Genomic DNA, 23,184 nt, shown 5'->3' with positions numbered 1-23,184 from the left:
TGGTTCAGTGTGTTTTAAATTTAGTTTGTGTATATATGTGTGTACATGTGTGTGTGTGTATTTGTATATATGTGTATGTGTGTGTGTGTGTGTATACACACACATACTGAAAATGTGGGCTGAAGTATGAACATACTAAATTATCTCTTTGGTTAACCCTTTTGGAAGTTGAATTCAAATACCAATATGTCGATGGTCATTGAATCTTCATTATACTTAAACATGTGGATCACTATTTCCAAAAAATATTTAGGATATTCATTGGTTTCAGATGGATGAAATATAGACCATTTATGGATTTGAGTTACAGTTTCATAATGTGCTAGTAGTTCTTAATGCCAAAGGCACCATGCCACTTAACTTGATAAAATGTGCCTTCATACAACTGGGAGGAAAGTTTTCTCATGTAATCTCATTGTAAAATATTTTTAATATAGCAGAAGTTACATGCCATACCTTGCAGACATTGGGGCCTCTATTATATTTTTCTTATATCTTGATTCCTCTCATGTTTGCCTTATGTTGACGTGTTTTTCTCATCTTTACTGTTATTTAAATAGTGGCACCATATTATTGGGGAGATGTCTTAAATGCTTATAAAGGAGGAAGTGATTAATTTTGGAAGTGGTTTAAAGATACTAAATTTGAAACTTTTTGCTCAGTTTTGAGGTAGTTTTAACTTCCCAGTTTTCTAAAATATAGGATGGCTGGATAATGATGTATATTTGACAATAAAGGCAGATTTTCTTGTTTCAAAGTTAAATTCCCCAAGTGAAATGATTAAAACCTTCAAATTTGATGGAAAATTTTTCTTCAAGAAATTTAATTATCCCACTCCAAAATGTGGAAACTAAAAAGCACTGTAAATCCTTTCAGTAAAATATTTTACTTGGTAAATAGAGCACTGTGAAATAATGCCTAGTAAATTCAGTGTCTTTTTTGGGCTTAAAATGTGTTAACTTACTATATTTGATTTTCAAATAGACACCAAATCCTACTGCAAGTGAGTTTATTCCCAAAGGAGGACCAACCTCCAGGCTGAGTAACTCGTCCCAGTCACATGCGTCTGCCTTCTCTCAAGTGTTCTCCCACCCACCCCTGGGGACTCCTGCTGCTGCTGGATTAGCGCCAGGTAAGCTGAGTAACTGTTTCCAGTGAGTTCCAGGTAGCAAATCTCTAAGCACCATTTGCTGTTAGTTTACCAGCCCTGAAATTGTATTTTTCAGTGATTCATATCTGAATACATTACGAGTTTTATGTTCTAGGTTTTGGTACCATAGACCAAGTGTGTAGTTAAAAATTTTAAAGCAGAATTTAAGTTTAATGAATAAAAGTTAAATATAACTTTGTGTTTAAAAACACAAAAGTAAATTTAAAGGAGAAAATGGTTATTGAGGAAAAAATATCCAGATCATAATATTTCCTTATTTTTTATTAGCATGCTAATGCTTTTTCACTCAGAAACTTCAGTAAGAGCATCAAAACTTAAATATTGGTGTGGTTCAAGGTCCTCCTTTTGAAATAAATTTCTAAAAGAATAATTTATATCATTCTAAATTGAAGTTTAGATGTATTGCCTTTTGGGTGTTTGATTATAAATCTGTAGTAGTAGTAAAGTATTATAAACAGTGGCAGGAAAGCAGTGTGAAGGGTTAGGGGTCAATCTCAATACTTTCTTCCAAGTTTACCCAAAATGGCGGGGGAGGAATTTGAAGAAGTGCACCGGTACACCAGGAGTCCTGAGGCATAGTTCAGAGTAGCCCTGTTTTCTTAGAAGGTCTCTCTTTTGTCTAAAAATTCATGCAGATTTTGCATTCTGCTTCCTAGCCTAAACATTCCTATAAAAATAGGGAAATTTTCTTAGATAATTAGCGTTACCCATTCCTATTGCTGTGAGCCTTAATTAGAAAAGTCAGGTATGAGAATTATATTGAATTCATAGTAAGTGCTGAGTGGGTTATCTTAAGTCTGTCCAATGATTGAGCTGCCCACCCAGATGATGTTTCTAGAACCTTTAATGGATAATCATCCGTTGATGACTTAGTCTTGAATGGTAAAAAGCAAAACCAGAAACAAAGTGAAATACTACATGCTAAATGAAGCCAAAAGATCCATCTGGATTAGCTTGGAACTAGTCCTGTCTCCAGGTCTTAATCTAATCAGTAGTGGTGCTGAATGATTGGCTTTGATACTGATGCTGAAATCAAGGACCGTTTTTGGAATACGAATGAAAGAAAATAATGGTGACTTTATGGAACAGGGTTAGTGTGTTAAGCGACAAGTGTGTTCAGAGGCTTAGTAACCTTGTGTTGCCAAGGATTTTGTTAACACCTCCCTCCCCTCACCTCTGCCTCTCTCCCTCTGTTTCTCCCTCCTGCCCTTCCCACTCATTTCCTACTCATCTTTTTTTCCCCCAGTGAGCATTTTATCATTTTATTAACTAAATGTAAGCTAAGAATTGCATCCCTCTCTGGTGAGACTTTTAAGGTAGTTTTGTGTGCAGGGCTTTGAGATACACCTTGCAAGTCCTTTCTCCTTGCTTGTGTCTTTTTACCTTTTCTTCTACTTTGGCTCTTTTCAGATTCAGTTAAAATTGTAAACCTTCTCCCTTTTCCGCTAGAGAGCAGTGTCAGAATTGAATATCCCTGGTAGCCTTAAAGTTTTACTTGTAAGTAGTTGCTACTGTGATTTTTCTCTCATTGAGGTGTGTTTGCATTGTTTACATAAGCATAGGCTACATGTCAGCTGTACAGCTGAAATTTCTTAGAGATTCTCCAGACATCTGAGCAGTGTTTATAAAAACACCCACGGTAATGGAATCCATATGCCAGTCAGAAAACTTTAGCTTTCTTAATTAAGTACCAATTTATTTTGACCTAACAGCACCTCTTCCCTTGTTTAATAAGCAAACATTTTGTTCACATCTTTGATCAGGCTAATTTAAGCTAAAAATTAGGCTTTTAAAGTATTGGATGAATTTAAAATGTCAAAGGGAATTTTAGATATTGAAAACATTTAATTACAGTGCTGTGATATTTGTTTAAGCTTTCCAGTTGGTATTAATTTGTGTGTAGGTAGGTGCTTCATTGGTCCCAGTTGGGTTTCACAGTTTAGGATGAAATGAATTTAAAACTCTTCTGCATAGCTCTAGCATTAAAATAGTCATTCTACTTCTTTTAATGAAAGGATTGATGATTACTGTCTGAAACCATTGTGAATAGGTCCGTATATTTTATTACAGGTATTCCTGACTTCTTTATACTGACTATGTAAACATTATCCTGTATTCATGTGACAGTCAACTAGGCTAAAATATTTCCCCAAAATACTGGAGTGATGATGGTTTTACATTTATTATTTCTTCATATTTTCTCTTTTTAGTTAATGGCGTAACACTGTGAAGATGAGCAAAGGAAAAAAAAATGTGTACTTTCAGCAAAACATTTTATCCCTTCAGTGTTTTCTGCTACTTCTTACCCATAAATACTATTTTTTTTCAAGGTCTAAGAAAGGTTCTTGGAATTTTCATTTTTAGGTTGTACAGTAAGAAAGGTCATAGGAGTTCATTTACCTGTGTTGCTGCTGCTGCTAAGTCGCTTCAGTCGTGTCCGACTCTGTGCGACCCCATGGACGGCAGTCCACCAGGCTCTGCCGTCCCTAGGATTCTCCTTCTCCAGTGCATGAAAGGGAAAAGTGAAAGTGAAGTTGCTTAGTCGTGTCCGACTCTTAGCGACCCCATGTGTTAGTGGTGATTTAATTGATCTTTAATCCTCCTTGTCTTCTGTAGGTGTAATTTAGTGATAATTTTCAGTTATAAAGTTTCATTTTCTCTTTTCTTCAATTTCTGTTCCAGAAATTATCCTTGAAAATATGTCAAATTACTGTTTTACTAAAAAATATGAAACTTTAAATATTTTGGCACTCAGACATAAGCTAGAGTAATATCATTTTCATTATGTATGAAAAAATACATATTTAAATACATTTTTTGACCAAAAAATGTAAAACTATTTGAGCAAAGTTGAGTAGATGTTAAGATTTTGTATTTCCTCAGATTGATTGTAAGGAACAAAAAACATAATGCCTGGAACAAAGTAAAAGTAGATCCTGAGTGAATTGAGTTCTTTTAAAGCTTGTTTTGATCACTTTAAAAACATAATTTGTATTTTTAAAAAGTTTTAATGCAAGAAGTAAAACTTTATACAAAAGTTATTTAAATTAAAATAGGTTTAAATTAATTTACAATAAATTAATTTTAATTTAAAATTTAAAATAGGTTAAATTAAAATTGAATTAAGTTTAAAACATATTTAAAAGTGTTCAAAGTATGCAGCACATGTTAAGTTTCCATTGACTTGTATATACATCTTATTTTAAGAAATGAAGGAGCTATAAGTTTAGTTGTTTTCTGCACATATAACCTGAGAACAGTAGCTACATTTCTAAGTACCTTCTACAAAGGTAGTTATAAGAATATTTGGGATATGGCACTTATTATCTTCAAGAACTTCTTCAGTTATATTGGCACTGAAGCTCCAATACTTTGGCCACCTGATGCGAAAAGCCGACTCATCGGAAAAAACCCTGATGCTGGGAAAGATTGAGGGCAAGAGAAGGGGTTGACGGGATGAGATGGTTGGATGGCATCATTGACACAATGGACATGAGTTTCAGCAAACTCCGGGAGATAGTGAAGGACAAGAAAGCTTGGTATGCTGCAAAGAGTCAGACACAACTTAGTGACTGAACAACAATTATATACATATTTTTTGTTTGTAAATGTGCAGTTTTCTCTGTTCACAGCTTTTATTGTCCTCCTGGAGGTTCACAGCCTTCCAAAGTTAAGAATCACTGATTTAACACACCCTTGGCAAAATTTTATTTCACAATTATGATATAGTAGGAATACTTTCAAAGTAATGTATAAAGATAAATTTTTCTAATAGGTTTAGCTGTAGGCTTCCCCGATGGCTCAGTGGTAAAGAATCTGCCTGCAGTGCAGGAGATGCAGGAGACACCAGTTCCATCCCTTGGTCGGGAAGATCCCCTGGAGGAGGAAATGACAACCCACTCCAGTATTCTTGCCTGAAAAATTCCATAGACAGAGGAGCCTGGCAGGCTGTGGTCCACAGGGTCGCAAAGAGTCGGACAGGTCTGAGCCACTGAGCACTAGCTTTAGGCAATCCATTTTTAGAATAGCCTTTAGAAATGAAAATATGACTATACTGAAGACAGTTTATACTTATTGTTTGTGCCATGAAAAAGAATTTTATTATGTGAACTAATTGCTGAATGATTTTCTATCAGAATTTTTCCTTTGATTATTTTGAGTTGGTAGTAGACTTTAAAGTTAGTTACCTCAGTCTTGGTCACAGTTTGTTTGAAGGTGATTTTAAGAGAGGTATCAACAGGAATGTATATATATTTCTGAGTAGCGTTCTGTAATATATCATGGGGTGGTTTAGTGCACAATTGAGCATCTCTTGTTCTGCTTAATTGTGTGTGGACACTTGGGAGAGGTAGAGGAAATTCTTGAATTTGAAGGTGCCATTATTGATTCAGAAATGAGAAAGAGAGCTGTAAGTGACTTTTTAGCATTTTTAAATATTCATCCCTTCAAGATGAGAATGGTATAGGTTTTTGGACTGTGAATGTAATTTTATTGTAAATTATGGTGAATCATGGATGATTGACTCTAGGAGAAGCATTTAATTATATTAGAGCTATCATTATTAAACAATTGTATTCCTTTATTAAAATTCAATTGTATTATTTAGAAAAAATTTTAAGTATATTTTTAGATCCAGTGTTTTGAAATATTTAATCATGTCTTATATATTCCTAAGAGTGCCAAATTGATAGATAAAATTGGATAATATTCCTTATTACTTGGTTTGGGCAAGGTATGGGGAAAAGAGGAATGGAAAAGACAAGGGGAAATAAATATCCATCATTCTTGTTCAAAAATATTAAAATGTTAAACTTTTAATATATATAATGTACAATTATAATGTCAAAAGGTGATCTTTTTTTCCATTTTTTAGTTTTAAAGTTCTATGCTAAAATAAAATTCTGTGATTCATTAGCTTTATAATGTTTCATATCATAATAAATGGAATCTTAATTCATTTCGGTTACATAGTATTAATAGTTGACTTATGCCATAATAAGACTTTGATCATTGGTTTAGGTGGAACTTCTGGGGTTTACATGTTTCAGCCTTGTGCCAGTTTAGAGGTGACATTCATGAGAGATTATCATCTAGCTTCTGCTTTTTCACGTAGAATAATAAGGAATTAATTAGCTAACCAAAGCAGCCCAGTATACATTTTAATAGTTTGATTAACAAAGACAATTAGATCTTTTGCTGAGCTAAACTCTGTCTTATATATCTTTTATCCACTAGTCCTAGGTCTTTCCCTTTTGTTGAATGGAATAACTTAAAATCTTTCCTACACTATAGCCCTTTCTGTTATTTTTTTATAGACTAGTTGTATGTGTGTATCCATACACTGATCTGTTCATGTGACTCAACAAGAGAGAAACCAGGGAAACTCTGTTAAAATTAATAAATTGTGTAGGTCAAAAGTCATGAACCTCTTATAAGTCATAATGCTGTAACATAGTGTGAGTAAAATTAAATCTGCATTTATGTCTACCTACCTATGTTGCTGTCTGAAACCCACCTGGGGGAGGTTATGTACCATTGGGAAAATAGGTTGCTAATAGATTGAAGCTATGGTTTTGCAGGTAGTAAATATCTTAAGTTCATTATTTCAAATTTCACTGTGGATTTTAAGCTCTATATTAAAATCACACAACGCATAAAATCTATTATCGTGTTAGATTATGTTTTACTAAGTAGTATAACTATTGACAATTAAAATTGTACAAAATGCTTAAGTAATTTTAAAACATTGCCATATTTTGTATGATGTAACTAAACAGATTTCCCTTGTAATTATTTTTCATTAAATGAATTTTGTGGGACAGTCAAGTAATCCTACCATGAGTTTGTTTTGATATATCCATCTGAATTGATTTTTTAAAAATTATTTTTATACTTAATAGCATTAGAGGTAGTTTACCATTAAAATATTCTTCTAACCTGTTTTAAATATCAATCTAGAATTTCTAAGCATATTACAAATTCCTTAAGAGACTCTGCCATTTCTTATCTGGCACAAATTTCAGCGTAAAGATGGTGCCTAATAAATGCTCATTTAACTAAGCTTCATTTTTATCTCAGAAAAAAAATTTTTTAATCAGTGGGTATCTCTTAATTACAGTGAATTTTAATGATTCCATAAACATCTTTGAAGAACTCCTAAATCCTGCCCATGTTCAAGAGAGTGTAGATGAACAGTCTCATGAGCAACAGAATATGTTTGTTGAATGTTTAACTTCATTAGAACTAGAGTCTCTGTGTTTTGAGGTGCTAAAACATTAAAAACCAGTTAAAATATTTGTATTATTTTTAAATTGCATGTTTCCATTTTTTGTAACTACTTTGTTTTTCAGGTCTGTTCAGCAGAATCACTCAAACCTGTCCAGGTTTTCTAGTTGGGGATTGTGTTCCACATTAAAAAAAAATAAAAGTTTACTGTTAAAAGTCAGGGATCCCTAAGGTTTTTGTGGAAAAGGCCTGTCCATTGCCCTCTACTGTTGAGCTTATCCTCGATGGGGGCTGCCCTGTGTGTGCATGTGTGTGGGTACAGATGGTAATGTCCCAGGGAGGATGACTAACAGCAGAACTGTAGAACCGTAACTGGGTGGGGAGTGCCTGCTGGCTCTATTTCCTTCCCAGTTGGGAATTTCAGGAAACTGAGGCAAGACGTTAATGGCGCAGAGGGGGATGTGGCTGCTGCAGCTGGCTTGGAGACCTGTCAGGTAAGGTTGAAAATAGCTGCCAGTAGATACTGCTCTACTGCTTGGAGAATCCCTAGTTCATGTGCCGCATTAGCTTTGAGAGTTTCTTATTGTGGGCTTCCTGTTTTCATCTTATGTATTGACTAACTTGTTCCTTAACTGTGGGAGGTGAGGCTGGAATGGGAGTGGGTAGGGCTTCCCGTCAGCTGTAGGCTCAGTGATCTACAACTGCAGCAGCATCTCCTGCTGTTTTTTTTAATTTTTTGAGGGGAGGGGGCGAGCGAGGAGGGTGTCTGCTTTCATTGGACCGGGACTTGATTGTCTTCGGAACATGGCACCAATTCTTCTACCAAAGTGGCTGTGTAGCTTTCAGCACATTGTTTGATCCCTGTGTTTTAGCATCTTCCTTTCTATAAGAAGATAATATTATATAATTTAAAAAGTCTTTCTAATCTAAAATTCTGTTATTGTTTTGTGACATGTTGATCACTGGGAGATAGATAGGTACACTAAAAAGAGACAGAAATGAAGACAGTGATGAGAGGTAGCAAAAGGGAGAGAAGCGTTTGATTTTTGTGCTAGACTTCAAAGGACTCTTAGAGGTATGTGGATTTCCTTGATGTAGTAGGTGTAAATAGAAAATCCTGTGTCTCACAAGTGGAGCAAGGTAGGGGGGAGGGTTTGTTTCAGCAGTGTAAGGTTACGGTCTGCGGTGAATCAAGTGTTGTAGAGGTTCGAAATGAACTGGGAGGTGGGGAGAGAGCGTGTGTTAGTAGCTGCCCAGAAAATTGCTGGTTCTCAGCTGGAGGTGGGGAGTTGGAAGCCAGTCTTTTGATTTCCTTTGAGTCAAATAGGTTGGGAGCTTCAGGGATCCTTTTTTCTATTTCCCCAGTCCTGTGGAAGTCTAACCGTTTGGCTTAATGGTGCACTATAGACACTCAGTGAAGAGAGAGTGTGAGTGTGGACAGAAGCACCACGCTGTGTGTAACGTGTACAGATAGGAGCAGTCCTCTGTTCTTTAGGAAGGAATGGAATGGTGGCAGTCGCTTTGATTGAATTTTCCCCGATTCTTCTCAGCCGGACTGATCATATTCACGTGTAAAGTCATCTTTTTTCTTAACTCTTTTTGCCTTTTGGATGTGCAGTTACCCATGTGTAGGGCACATGGGCAGGGTCTAAGTAAAAGGAGAGGAACCAGTGGTGTATCCCTTTAAACCCCAGTGCACACAGGCGTGTAAAATCTAGCTGTGAGTACTAGCAGAAACTCAGGTATGGAGTATGTGTTGATGGTGGTCATGTTTACTCCTGGATTTTTCAGCCATGAATCTTGTACACTTGGATATGTCTGAAATGAGGCGTTTTCTTATGGTTTCATAAACATCTTCCCATATTTGAGATGTAGTTGTCTAGATTTTAGACTGATAATTCTATAAATGATAACTAGTAACTAACAGTCCCTTGGAGGGTGTACCTTTTAGAAAACAGTTCCTGATGGCTCAGTGGGTAAAGAATCTGCCTGCAATACAGAAGACACAGGAAATGGGTTAGGAAGATCCCTGGGTCAGGAAGATCCTCTAGAGAAGGAAATGGCAACCCACTCCAAGTATTCTTGCCTGAAAAATCCCATGGACAGAGGAGTCTGGCGGGCTCTAGTCCAAAGGGTTGCAAAAGGTCAGACACAATTTAGTGACTAAGCACAGCACAGATGAGTAGGATATTAATATAAATGTCACCAGAATGCTCCCTCAGCCATAGTTACTCTGGGCCATAATCTTATTGCCTACTGTTGTGATGTGGTAGGTAAACTGCTGAAACACGGCGATCCAAAATGTAATGACTTCACATGACAAAAATTGATTTCTTGATTTTGTAACAGTCTGGGACAGATGGTTCAGGTTGTGTGGGGTGCCCTCCTCCATGTAGATAAGGACCCAGGTCAAGTGGCTTCCAGGCGTCTGGTCTTCAGTCAGCTGGAAGTGGGAAAGCATGGAGAAGCCTGAGTGGGAAGTTGTTACAGACAAACCTGGAAATTGTCCAAAAACTATCTCCACTGTGACTGTCCACCAAAATCCAGACTTTTATTTTTTTTTTTTTAAGTAGCTGGCCTGCCTTCTTCTCTGGAGAAGACTCATTCTCCAGTCTTCTTTGGATGCAGAATTTTAAGTTGATTCTGGTTATTTCATATAAATACCTTTTGGGGGATTATCTTATTTGCATCATTTGTATCTACTTTAGAGAAATCACCAAAACAGCTGCAGTGACTGGCTTATCTGGCATCATGAGAAATAAAGCTTTCCATCATACTTGAATTTTTGAATATAAGAAGCTTTATGGCTCTTGCTGTCAAAACATTATATTGTCAGGAATTTTTCAAAGAAAGATTTCCAAAATTTGTAGTTTGTGTTTCTTCAGACACAGCCAACTTTTCTTTTGTGACTGATAACTTGATGTGCCTCAACTGGTTGTACTGAACCTGAATACATTTGCTACCCTTTAGGTGTATAGAGTGTGAAGAGCAGTTTACTGCAGTGTTAACATAGTACTTGGGTTGTTCACCCTTTCCATTGTCCTCCTGCCTAGTTAGCTTCTGACTCCTTGCAGGTGATTTCTCCTGCTCTCCGAATCTGTTCGAGTGCCTGGACAGACTCAGACAAGTTTATTTGAGCCATGTTAGTACGTTCTTACTGGCTTTTTACTGATGACTCGGTTGTGCTGTTAGTATTTTTCTCTCTAGGACAGAGGTTCTTGAGTCACATCAGAATCACCTGGAGTACCCGTTAAAACCCAGTGCTCCCTGGCTCCGGCCCCCAGAGCTGCTGAGTCCGTCAGTTGGTCTCAGTGAGCCAAGGAGTTGTTTCCAAGTGATGCTGATTACTTTTCTGGGGACTCCACTTTGAGAACCACTGCTCTACTTTATGCTCTGAGCTACCTTCCATCTGCTTTCTTCTTACAACCGTTTTCTTTTCCTGACCTTCTGCTTTCTTTTAATAAGAAAAAGACTTTGAGTCCAGGACTTGAATTGTTGCCTGTGAATAAGGTACGTGGGGCTTTAAGTTATTCTTTAGGTGAGGTTAACTTTGCTTTTCTGGGTCAAGTCTGTGTTGTGAGTAACTGAAGTTATCAGATAAGTAACTGCTGAATTAATTGTTACAGGGGTTCCTGAAGCTCAGCAAAGATCACAAATACCATTTAAGTAAAAGCAGGCATCAGGGAGTTCTTCTACCTTAGTAATGCTAATGGGCACAACTAATGTAAATTAATTATTCAGAATACCTGAAAAATGAATAGCACAAGTACTGTGGCTGTTTAAAATTTTAAACCCCTTGGATCTAGAACTAGTAATCAAATATCTTCTATTTGCATATGTTATATTTTAATATGTATAAGATTTTTATGTAAAGATCAACTAAATTATTAATGTTAAAGAAATAAGTGTTTATTGACTCAATAGCAGCAGTCTTGAAGTCAGACTTTAATTTTTCTTTTTAATTTGGTACTAGTTTTTATTCATTGGAAAGAAATTTAAAGTTAAAATTACATTGTTAACTAATATTAAACTTATTTTTTGTGAATATAATTTTTTATAATCAGACACAGTCATCTTGGACTAAGTTTATTGTTCATAAACAGTACAAGATAATTTATCATTGTGAATGAAGCATACCATTTAGTCATGAACAGTCGCTGTCACTTGAGAAGGAAAACTATTGTCTTGATCCAGAAGAGTTATGTTTGGTTGCTAACTTCGTCGCTAACCTCTCTTTTTCTTCTGACTCTGTTTAAATAATATAAGTATTTGGATTTAAAAGCTTGCTACCATTGCAGAGGCTAATTTATCTGAATTAAATTATCTGTTAATTTTATCAGGTTTGGGGGCAAGCAAGTCACTTTTCTGTTTTTTCAAATATTTCAGTGATCCAAGTAAATTACCCAATGTGAAGGCCAGAGGGTATAATTCTTAAAATTGTAATTCAGTTGTTTTCAAGGCAGAAATCTGGATAAGTTACTCATATTTTTAGAATTTACGTGTAGTTTACACGTAATCTAATATTTATTGAATTAATTATTGAAAACTCATATGCAAATGAGACTCTTGATGATGGTAAGGTTGAAGCTGGCCAAATGAAAGATTACTATGTGTAGACATGGAAAGCAAAATAGTTGTGCAGGCTGTAGTCTCCATCAAATATTATGTAAGAGTATGTGATTGATAAAACTCAGGTTAAATTCATGAACTCAAAATATTTGCTTAAATTTGGTGGTACATATACACAATGGAATATTACTCAGCCATTAAAAAAAATACATTTGAATCGGTTCTACTGAGATGGATGAAACTGGAGCCCATTATACAGAGTGAAGTAAGCCAGAAAGAAAAACAGCAATACAGTATACTAATGCATATATATGGAATTTGAAAGATGGTAACGATAACCCTATATGCGAGACAGAATAAGAGACACAGATGCATAGAACAATTTTATGGACTCTGAGGGAGAAGGTGAGGGTGGGACGTTCTGGGAGAATAGCATTGAAACATGTATATTATCATATGTGAAACAGAACACCATTCTATGTTCGATGCATGAGACAAGGGCTCAGGGCCGGGGCAATGGGATGACCCAGAGGGATGGGATGGGGAAGGAGGTGGGAGGGGGGTCCCGGAGGGGGAACACATGTAAACCCATGGCTGATTCATGTCAATGTATGGCAAAAACTATTACAATATTGTAAAGTAATTAGCCCCCAACTAAAATAAATAAATTTATTAAAAAAAAAAATTTGGTCAGATTAAATAAACTTTGTGAGAAAGCTTTAGGGCACTTGATAGTTTTATTAATGCCTACAGTGTTTCTAATATCCGGGTAGTCTAAATATCTTTTTATCACAGATGGATATTCAACTAAAATGAAGTATGATTACATTGTCAGTTGCTGAAATTCTCTAGATATTGAGGGGAAATCAGAGATGGAAACTGAGTTGCATTTATATTGGTTAGGTCCACATAGCTTTTTTTTAAGGTGTATTTATGTTTTTTTAAAAAATAAAGTATTTTGGAGTATACTGAAACTTGCCATTTTTGTTATGTAATGTAATAGAATATTTGTACTCTTAATCAAATACAGTTTTTAATAATGGAAATGTTACTGTAAATCAGTGAACATTTTTTACTTTATATTTTCCTAAAATTAAAAATATGCTGATTCTTTATGCTTCTTAGAAGAATGAGAAAGAATACTTTATTTGTGATATCTTCATGGTCCTATCAGAGAAGGCAATGGCAACCCACTCCAGTACTCTTGCCTGGAGAATATCAGGGATGGCGGAGCCTGGTGGGCTGCCGTCTATGGGGTCAGACACAGTCGGATATGATTGAAGCGACTTAGCAGCAGCAGCAGCATGGTCCTATTCAAAGTAATTTTTAGTTGAATTTTTTCTTTTGATAGGGACTTTAAAAACAAGAATCAAGTTTCTTCTACTCGCTAATATATTAACAGGGTTTAAGGTACACATTGAAGGGTGGCAAAGGGTCTGTACCAACATTTCTCTGAATACTTTTAAAATATATGTGTTTCTGACCAGGACCTATCCTAAACCTGACATTCCAGTTTCTCACTCAGATCCTTCCTTCCTTTTCCCTCCAGTTCTGCACATATCTGTTTTAATGAGGGGTTTTGTTTCTGGTACTTAACTCCTGGAATAATTTTGTGTACACTTAATATTTGTGGGCAAAAACATTAGTGCCTCATGCGGGAAATGTTCAGAGAAACTTTTAAACAGATTTTTAGACTTAGTTTTATCATTTAAGTAATACTATATTTAAATGAAAATCAGTGGAGAACATGACCCAACCCCGAAAAAAAAGAAATGTTGTTAAGAAACATAATTGTGTAATCTTTTTTTTTTGCTTTCATAATTTTGACTTGAAAGACTAATGTATAATAAGACAACGTACTATTGCTTACATTCATGAAATATTTCTGACCATAACGGATTTATCTCATGGCTTGAAATATTAGTGCTTAAAAAAGCTACTAATTAAAATTGTTTCCAAATTATTTTGGTTCAGTATTAACCTTTTAAAGATTAATGGAGGATATGTACCAACATTTCTCAGGGTGCTCTTAAAATGTATGTCTTTCTCACCAGGGCCCATCCTAAACCTGCCATTCCAATTTCTCACTCAGATCATTCCTTCCTTTTCCCTCAAAAGGGAAGAGTTCTGCAGAGGGCTGTTTTTAGAAAGCCTTTCTGGAAATTGTGATGTCCATTTCTGGTTAAGAACCAGTGCTTTAGAAGGTTTGGGGCAGTGGAGAAGCACTGGTCTTGTTCCAGTGAAGTGAAACAGGAGTCCCCTACCCTCCTCCAGTAACTTTCCATTCCATACGTTTATAATTAAAATGTTCACATGTTGTCTTAAAAGGTTTCATTTTTTTTTGAGTTTTGGTGTGATTATTATGGAACTATTATTGTCTGTGTGCACAAGAATGTATAGTTTCTATGTTACTGAAATATTATAGATAGCAAGGATCCTAAACTACGTAATTCATTTTCCCAGCTTCAGTTCCCTCTAAGCTAGCTAAGCCATATGAAAATTTCCTTATTACTTTAGAAGAATATGTCCTAACTTCCCTTGGTACGTCAGTTCATTTCAGAATTTGTTAATTCTTCTGCATTTCATTTGCTGGGTTAAGGTTTTTTCCTTGTATGAGCTTTTATGAAGTTGAGTAAACCTCCTGTAGGGCTTAGAAAGTTGCTTGAGCAAGAAATTTAAGACTCATCTTTGCTCATTTTCCTTCATCTTTACAGCTAGTCTGTTAGTAATCCTGTCAATTCAACCTTCATATTATTTATATATCTCAAATATATGTTGCCTCCATCTTAGACCAACCCATCATTGCTTCTTTTATATACTTGTTTCGTCTGATTGATCTACCCTGTGTTTCTTTTTCCATGTTAAAAGCAAAAGTCATCAGTTTATGGCTTACTAATTGTCATTGGAATAAAATCCAAGCCCCTTCCTGTGGTGTATAATTTGTATCTTATATCTCACCTTTTCTCTCTTTCCATTGTGTGCTCAGGTCCAGCCATACTGGTCTTCCTCACATATGTCAAGCTTCTTTTTGGCTCATGTTCTTTGTGTACATTGTTTCACTTTGTTCTTTCCATGGATGGTTCCTTCCCTTCTTTTAGGTGTCACTTACAGAGTGACTTAAAGTGTCACAGAGAAAAAGACCTTTGACTAATGAAAAGGAAATTTCCCATCATTATCTTTCATTGTGTTCTCCTGTTTGTTTCCTTTTTAGAACTTACCACAGTTTGAACTTGTGTTCTTTGTATTAGAATGAACGATCCACTTCATGCCCACTGGGATATAAGCTGCCTTGTGGAAGAAACTGTGTCTAGATGCTTATTAAATATTTTTAGAATGGAAATAATTGAAAATGACAAATAACCACCAGCTTTCTTTTCTAAGTGAAGGACCTCCTCTGATATAAAATATGTATCCTGTTGAGAATATGTATTTGAAAATGGCCAGCTTTCCCCCATCTCTGTGCTTTCCTCTACTTAGATGGCCCTTCAGTTTCTTGAGATTTTTCCTAGTTTTCATTGATTAGACCAAATGCCTCTTTATTTTTCCCCCTGCCCCCATCAAAGCCATTTCTCTTTCGTTAGTCATCATTACTGTCTTCTGTCTCTGTGCTTCTATAATGTTTTCAGTATCTCTTAATGTTTTTAAATTTCTGTATGTTTTGTATGTATTTCCTTCACCAAAGTTAAATGCTTCTGGAGGCATCTTTATCATTTTATTCACTACTGTGATCGCACATGGAGACCTAGAGTAAACACTAAAAGTGAAGAGTTCTCAGCACTGTAGTGGGCTTTATGTGTATAGTTCGAACTTCACTATATCAGAACTGGATCTTATATCCTGAACTCCTGGAACCTTGCTCAGTGCCTGACCTCATGCAGTGGTTCCAGTAAGCTTTCGTATGTATCAATAGTTACATATTAGCCTGTGGTGCTTTGAATGTACAGCTTCCTGTGTCCCCACTGAAGACCCACGGGGTCAGAAACTCCATTTTTGGAGCACTGCCATTGCCTGCATGTTTACAGATTTCACAGGAGATTCTGACATCTACTGTTTACTTTGAGAGGAAAATTAAAGTTCAAAATTCCAGAAAATTTGAAGGAACGTGAGAGTTTATCTGATTTGAATGAGGGTATCCAGAATGAAGGTTCATGGAACACCCAAAAGATGGGTTTTAAAGGATAGATAGGATTTCTTTAAACGTTTGTGACACAGGCAGTTGAGAATCTGTGAAGTTTATTTTTTGTTTCCTATTTGTTTTAACCAGTTTATTACCATAATAGAGAATTTTTTCACTCAGTGAACTTTCAAAAAGTAATTCCACCTGAGTTAGGTAAAGACTGAACAAATGTAAAGAAAACCTCAGGCGTGGTGCTGAGCTGTGGGCTTGGAGCAGGCTCCTGTTGGAAGAGGTGTTACCCTCGAGTGCTGACTGTGGAGGAGCACTCCCGAGTCTGCTTGGAGGGACTAGGATGGGGTAGAGCTTTTGTTGCCTGGCACTTTGTTTATTTTTTTTGTTTTAAACAAACTCGCCGTTGGTGTTCATGTGCAGTGATTCCTCATGACAGTTGAAATTACTGTCATTAATTAGCTCACATGGATAGTTCCGTTTCTGAACCTTTGGCTCTCAGTCACTGCTTTTGTTATGGGAAGTTTCTTTCTCATTTATCTTTTCAAAGAAGTATTTTTGAAGTTTGCCATTTGTGTGATGTGGAGAGCCAGCCATCTCTAAAATATCAAAGGAGTGGAATTTTTTTTAAAGTTAAAATTACTGAGTAAAAAAGGTTAGATGGGCAGGAACTTGGGAAAATGAATGAAAAATGGCACTGAGATAACACGTCACATCTTTGAAGTACGTGGTACTTCTCTCTTAAAATCGTTACCAATTTTATTTGCTGTTAGCACCCCCAAGGTTGGCACATTGTTTCTTGAGGGCTGTCAGGATGTGGGGAGAGGAGACAGGATTGGACAGGTGGTTTGGAGCACGTCGATAGCAGGCACCTGGAGCTTAGCAGGCATCGGAAACCTAAGACTTAATTACCATTTCTGCCCCTAGAGGACCCATGAGCCAAGAATACCAGAGCTTAATTAGAGCTTAGAACAGTGGTTTTCAAACTTTTTTTTTTTTTAAGTAGCAGAACTCTTGAAATCTGTATGTAGTCCCCAAACCTAAAATTATGTAAAGCAGATAACACTGGCATTTATAAGATCAGACTTCTCTGGTGGTCCAGTGGTTGGGACTCTGCACTTTCAGTGCAGGGGACACAGGTTTGATCCTGGTCAGGGAACTAAGATCTCACTTGCCATGTGGTCCCCCCCAAAAAAAATTAAATTAAAAATTTTTTTAAAAAGATCAAGTTTATTAAACTTACTCATGAACTTATTCAGTGAGAAGAGAAAGTCTGTGGTATTTTGGTGAACACAGTAACTTGAAACTGGTGGGTGAAGGACAGTAATTAGTCTTAAACATTTCTCAGTCTCCTTTTGTGTGTTTTCTATCATACAGTAACAAAAAAAATCATGATTTGCATGAATAAATTGCACCCATTTTTTCAATTTTTTTTCTGAGTGCATGTGCATTCAAATAAAGTTTATTGCAATTATTACCTTCCTAATCAAAGTTCCATGTATATACACAGGGATGACAGGAGAGAGGGTCTCTATTCTGTAGAGTCTCCATGAAAATACCTTAACGCAGCACAAGTATGTCAGTGATGATCTCTTAGTGCGTTGAAAAATGAATGCATGCTAATTTGGACCTGCATTTGTGATTTTATTGTTGATTTACTAAAAGTGAAAAAAAAATAGATGAAATTCAAATCAAGAATTCACAGAGCCCTGAAGCATTTTTGGAAGCTTAGGGTTCTGCTCAATGCAGTTTGAAAACCCCTGGCACAGAGGTCTGCTTCTTGATGGGAAGCAGGCTACTGGTACTCAAGATAGGAAAGCTGGAAGGCTTGCCCTTCTCACCTGAACCACAGAACACAGGAATGATTTGAGTGGCTATCTGGTGAATTCTCCCAAGGACACTGTATGACAGGTAGCATTACATACAGTGGGTGTCTTAGGACTTAGCTCTCCTTTCTCTGAGAAAGGCTGGGAAATTGAGGAATGAGGAAGGCTTAAGACCAAACCAGAAAACCCCCACCACCTGTCAAATGCCTGTATTCAGGAAACAATACAGTTTTCAAGACAGTGTGCAGTGTTGTATTGGCCACCTTCATGCCTCCTGGAGTCAGTCTTGAGTGATGTGTTTGTTTTAGGAAAGCTTTTAACCTAATTCATGTGAAAGGACAAAAATGATTTTTCTGAAGGTAGCTTGAGTTCTTTGGTTGTCTTTCTTACAGAGGGTTTTTCCCTCTCTTCTTCATTACAACATAATTATTGTAGACAGAGCCCCCTAACTCATGAACTGGAAAAGCCCTCTAGCTTTGTTGTGGTATATTTTGAGGTTCAATGTACATATTGAGTTTTGATTTTAGAAATAATAGGGAAGGCAGTTCACCTTTGCAGATCTTGAAATAGAACATGTTACTCTTCTTCTTTTAATTCAGAATATTTTCTCTGACCTCTGAATATGGGGACCTTGTGTTCAGGGAATTAAGTAACATTTCACTAGCTTTTTATGTATGGCTGTAAGCAAAGCTGCCCTAGATATATAGACGACTTCTGGGTGGATGTATTTAATTCCCCTACTCACACATACACACACGCACACAAACATACACGCGCACACATGCATACGGAAGGCAGCTTTTCAAAGTTTAAACAAAACACAGTAATAGCTTTGGCCCTTGAAATACTTTGCACTTATACTCCCTGCACATTTCTTGTTGGGTGAGAAACCCTATGGTATGGGTGATAGCTCTTCTGGTAAGCTTTCTAGTTTTAACATTTCTTATTGTAACCAAGTTAATGCTTTAACCAAGAACTGCCTATGGCATATAGATGCCTTCAGTATCAGCTTCTCTTATAGCTGAAAGGAAGTTGAACTGTTTTTTTGGACCCATTAAGTTGTCCTTTCCACTTGGGTGTTGAAAGAGCTTATGAGCAGTAGCTGTTCTGATTGTTGTTGGTTGTTTTCTCTAGGGAACAAGCTACCCTCTGAGTCAGCACTGGACTTGAAGATAAATCCTACAATTCATGAAACTGACTGATTCGACTAAAGGATGGATAGTTTGGGCAGCGTTGGACAGCTCTGAGGGGTCTGTTTGTTTAACTGAAGGGATTGTTGAGTTCAGCAACTTTTAATTCCCCTAATCATAAGGGGTTGCTGTTGTGAAAACAGGGTTTCTGAAGGAATCAGTTCTGGCAGTTAATGTCAGTATTCTTTTTGACTTTGTTTTCATTATATCACCACACTTAATGAAACAATTCTTCAAAAGCGTAGAAATTTTACTGCTATCTGTTGCCAGCAAGAATTAGTGTGCCCCTGAGAGGTCCACAGAGGGCCGTTGCAATCTGTTCATGAATTTAAGTTATCCTTTTTGTGGGGTTCATACACATTTCTCGCCTGTAAACCTTTTGGCATTTGGGTTGTTTCATCTTTGCAAAGGTAGTTTGCATTTGTGGCTTGAAACTCTGAGGATTAAATTGAACTTAGTTTGATTAGCATCTGTTTTATTAGATTAGTGAATAATTTTTATTGTGGCTGATGGCTGATATTGTAATGTGATCTTGATAATTAGCAATGTTTAACCTTAAAGGGTAATTGTTATTTTTTAGTCTCAATCTTCAAGGAAATGAGAATAATTATAATGTTGAATTAAATGGATTTTTTTTTTTTAATGAAACATGAGGGTTTTAAGCTACAGAGAGGAAATTTCTCATATCCTAATATTCTGGGCCCTTATGAATTACACAGGAATACTACAGATTGTCTTTTGGGAGGCCTTTAAAAACAGGGTGTGGCATGATAAAGAAAATACTTCAACCAAAGGTGTATGATCCCTGTGGTAACAAATAACTTCTGTGGTTTGAGAGTTAAAGGATTATAAATATGTTAATTTTATTTTAATCATGTGATAGTTTGATTTAAAATGTATAGAGATAAGAGGCATTTTACTTAGTATTTAAATTGATTATAAAATATCTTTCATTGTTTAGGCTAGAAATGGAAGTGATCATTGATCATGTCTGAGTTTGAAAAATTGGGCTTTAGCCAAGTGAGCTTTAATACATTTTAGCTTTAGGTTCATTAGTTGCATGAGTATTATTACCTTAAGTCTGGTACTTTTGATTAATAAAATTTTTAATCAGTTTTGATAATTATCTGCAAAGCTGAATTTGACTGAATGATGGAGTTTTTATGGGGAAAGAAATAAAGACTGTAGAGGCTAGTGTTATCTTGGCTTTCACGTCCTAATCCTGTTGCTTTTTGGATAGTGGGGTTTGTTTTATTTTGTACAGTCTGTTGGAGGGTTAGATCCACATTTAACATACAGACATGCCTAGGTGATGGTTGTCTGAGTTAAATATTTACTTATGTCCACTTTTAAAGTTTTCTTACCTGAGTTTGTAACTTAAAATTGATGGTAAAATGTTCCCCAAACAAACTTTAGCAAAATATTTACTTTTTAAAAACTTACTGGCAACATCTTGAAGGATTATTTATTGCCATGTAGTCCCTGGATTCTTAGATGCCATCTCTCATAAAATGTACCCTGTCAGTGCAATAATAGCCTTTCGAGGGAAGGGAAGAGAAATTAGTATCATTAGACATAGAAATTTTAAAAAACTTTAATAAAGAAAAAAATTTAAACTTCTGTATTGCTAGGATTCTTCCAAAACACTAATCAGGTCTTTAAAGTCTAATTCTAATTGTCTTTAAACTCAGAGGTTTTCTGAGTCACCCTTGTCCTCAGCAGTTCTACACAGCTTCGTATGACTTGTTTCTTCCTACAGTACCTAACCCTTTAGGATTGATGGTAGAATTTAGAGGCTTACCCTAGGAATCCAGAAGCTTTGCACAGATGAATGCTTTAAACCTGGTGTACCATCCTCCTCTTCTTTAATATTTCATGTGTTCTGATATTTGGCAGTTCTTCTGCCTTGAATCACATTTCCTCCTTATAACTTTTTCTTCTAGGTGCATTATTTTTTTATGACCTTTAGGGATTTAAATTTGGGTTAAACTCAACAGTGTGGAGTGCTGCAGTAGGTTGTAATAAATCTCAAGGGACCTAGAGTCTAGCTTCATTTCTACCTTCACTGAGTTTATGTGCCCAAGCTCTGTCAGGCACCAGTTATTTAGTTTGTAGAAAGAGGGGAAAAGCTTGGTCTACTTCTGGCTTAAAAATTGGAAATTGTAAAACATTCTCCTAAAACCATTGGCAGTTTATGAAGTAGATTCCTTTTTATCTTTAAACTTACGTAATTGTTTGAGTTTAAGTGTGACTTAATGGAGTGATTATCATTAAGCAAAAATACTAAGGATTTTTGAGTTTAGAATTTTTAACTTGATGTGTTTTTATTTATAAGGCATTGAAAATGATAACTTTAATATTGATGTAAATAAACATATGCTCAAGGTTATTCAAAACATAAAGTTAGAAGAAGCTTTTTAAGGTAAGGTTATTAAGTATTCAAACAGCTTTTCTTTATTTCTTAATTAAATACTGTGTCATGGGGCAAACTTAGTGTATATCAGAGAACATCACTTTTAAACAGCTATTTTCCCCTAAAATCACTCTTATCACCTTAATAAACTTAAACTTCAATTGATTCATAGTGTTTTCTCTGTCTTTCAAATTGCCATTCAGTTTTTAAAAACTTATCTATTAAGATGTTGAATTACAGCATTACCATTAACAGTAAGCATATATGTATGTGCTCTGGGTATATATACATTTATTGTAGCTATACATATCTTTCAGGATTTAAGACTTCTTCTTTAGGCAACTTTCCAGAACTAGAATTTCTGGGGCAAAGGCTGTGCATAGTTTTTGTTGAAAGCAGCTGTTTTTTTATAATGTGTGCACCAAACCATGGTCTGGGTAGTGCTCAGGGTTACTTTAGAAGTCCAACAGTTATTTACTGAGAATAAAGTTTTGTTTTATATACCTCTAATTATTAAATAAGTAGACTTTTGAATCGCTTCTATAATTTTAGTGTACTAGACAAATGTGCCAACTAAGGAGAGAGACACCCCACGTCCAAGGTAAGAGAAACCCAAGTAAGACGGCAGGCACTGAGAGAGGGGATCAGAGGGCAGACAGACTGAAACTACAATCACAGACAACTAGCCAATCTGATCACATGGACCACAGCATTGTCTCACTCAATGAAGCTAAGCCATGGTGTGTGGGGCCACCCAAGATGGACAGGTCATGGTGGAGAGGACTGACAGAATGTGGTCTGCTGGAGAAGGGAATGGCAAACCACTTCAGTATTCTTGCCTTGAGAACCCCATGCACAGTATGAAAAGGCAAAAAGATAGGACACTGAAAGATGAACTCCCCAGGTTAGTAGGTGCCCAGTATGCTACTGGAGATCACTGGAGAAATAACTCCAGAAAGAATGAAGGGATGGAGCCAAAGCAAAAACAACACCCAGTTGTGGATGGGACTGGTGATAGAAGCAAGGTTCGATGCTGTAAAGAGCAATATTGCATAGGAACCTGGAATGTTAGGTCAATGAATCAAGGCAAATTGGGAGTGGTCAAACAGGAGATGGCAAGAGTGAACATCGACATTCTACAAATCAGTGAACTAAGATGGACTGGAATGGGTGAATTTAACTCAGATGACCATTATATCTACTACTGTGGGCAGGAATCCCTTAGAAGAAATGGAGTAGCCATCATAGTCAACGAAAGAGTCTGAAATGCAGTACTTGGATGCAATCTCAAAAACAACAGAATGATCTCTGTTTGTTTCCAAGGCAAACCATTCAGTATCACAGTAATCCAAGTCTATGCCCTGACCAGTAACACTGAAGAAGCTGAAGTTGAACAGTTCTATGAAGACCTACAAGACCTTTAGAACTAACACCCAAAAAAGATGTCCTTTTCATTATTGGGGACTGGAATGCAAAAGTAGGAAGTCAAGAAACACCTGGAGTAACAGGCAAATTTAGCTTTGGAGTACAGAATGAAGCAGGGCAAAGGCTAATAGAGTTCTGCCAAGAGAATGCACTGGTCATAGCAAACACCCTCTTCTAACAACACAAGAGAAGACTCTACACATGGACATCACCAGATGATCGACACCGAAATCAGATTG

General features: G+C 36.3%; 1 protein-coding gene across 21 annotated transcripts in view; it reads left to right on the top strand.

The window, feature by feature from the left end:
• PAN3 (poly(A) specific ribonuclease subunit PAN3) overlaps positions 1-23,184 on the top strand; it is a 123,194-nt gene that overhangs the window by 58,802 nt on the left and 41,208 nt on the right. For all 21 annotated transcript variants that reach the window (XR_014071097.1, XR_014071094.1, XR_014071095.1 and 18 more), the window contains one exon: positions 985-1,132. Coding sequence is in view for 16 of the 21 variants with exons in the window: in XM_081549359.1 (XP_081405485.1) it covers positions 985-1,132 (148 nt within the window). In the remaining 5 variants the exon portion in view is untranslated. The remainder of the gene's footprint in view (positions 1-984; positions 1,133-23,184) is intronic.

The sequence above is a fragment of the Giraffa tippelskirchi genome, chromosome 12 (assembly GCF_054371585.1).
Source record: "Giraffa tippelskirchi isolate mGirTip1 chromosome 12, T2T-mGirTip1v1.2.pri, whole genome shotgun sequence".
NCBI lineage: Eukaryota > Metazoa > Chordata > Mammalia > Artiodactyla > Giraffidae > Giraffa > Giraffa tippelskirchi.
This window is presented reverse-complemented; position numbering and strand designations above follow the sequence as displayed.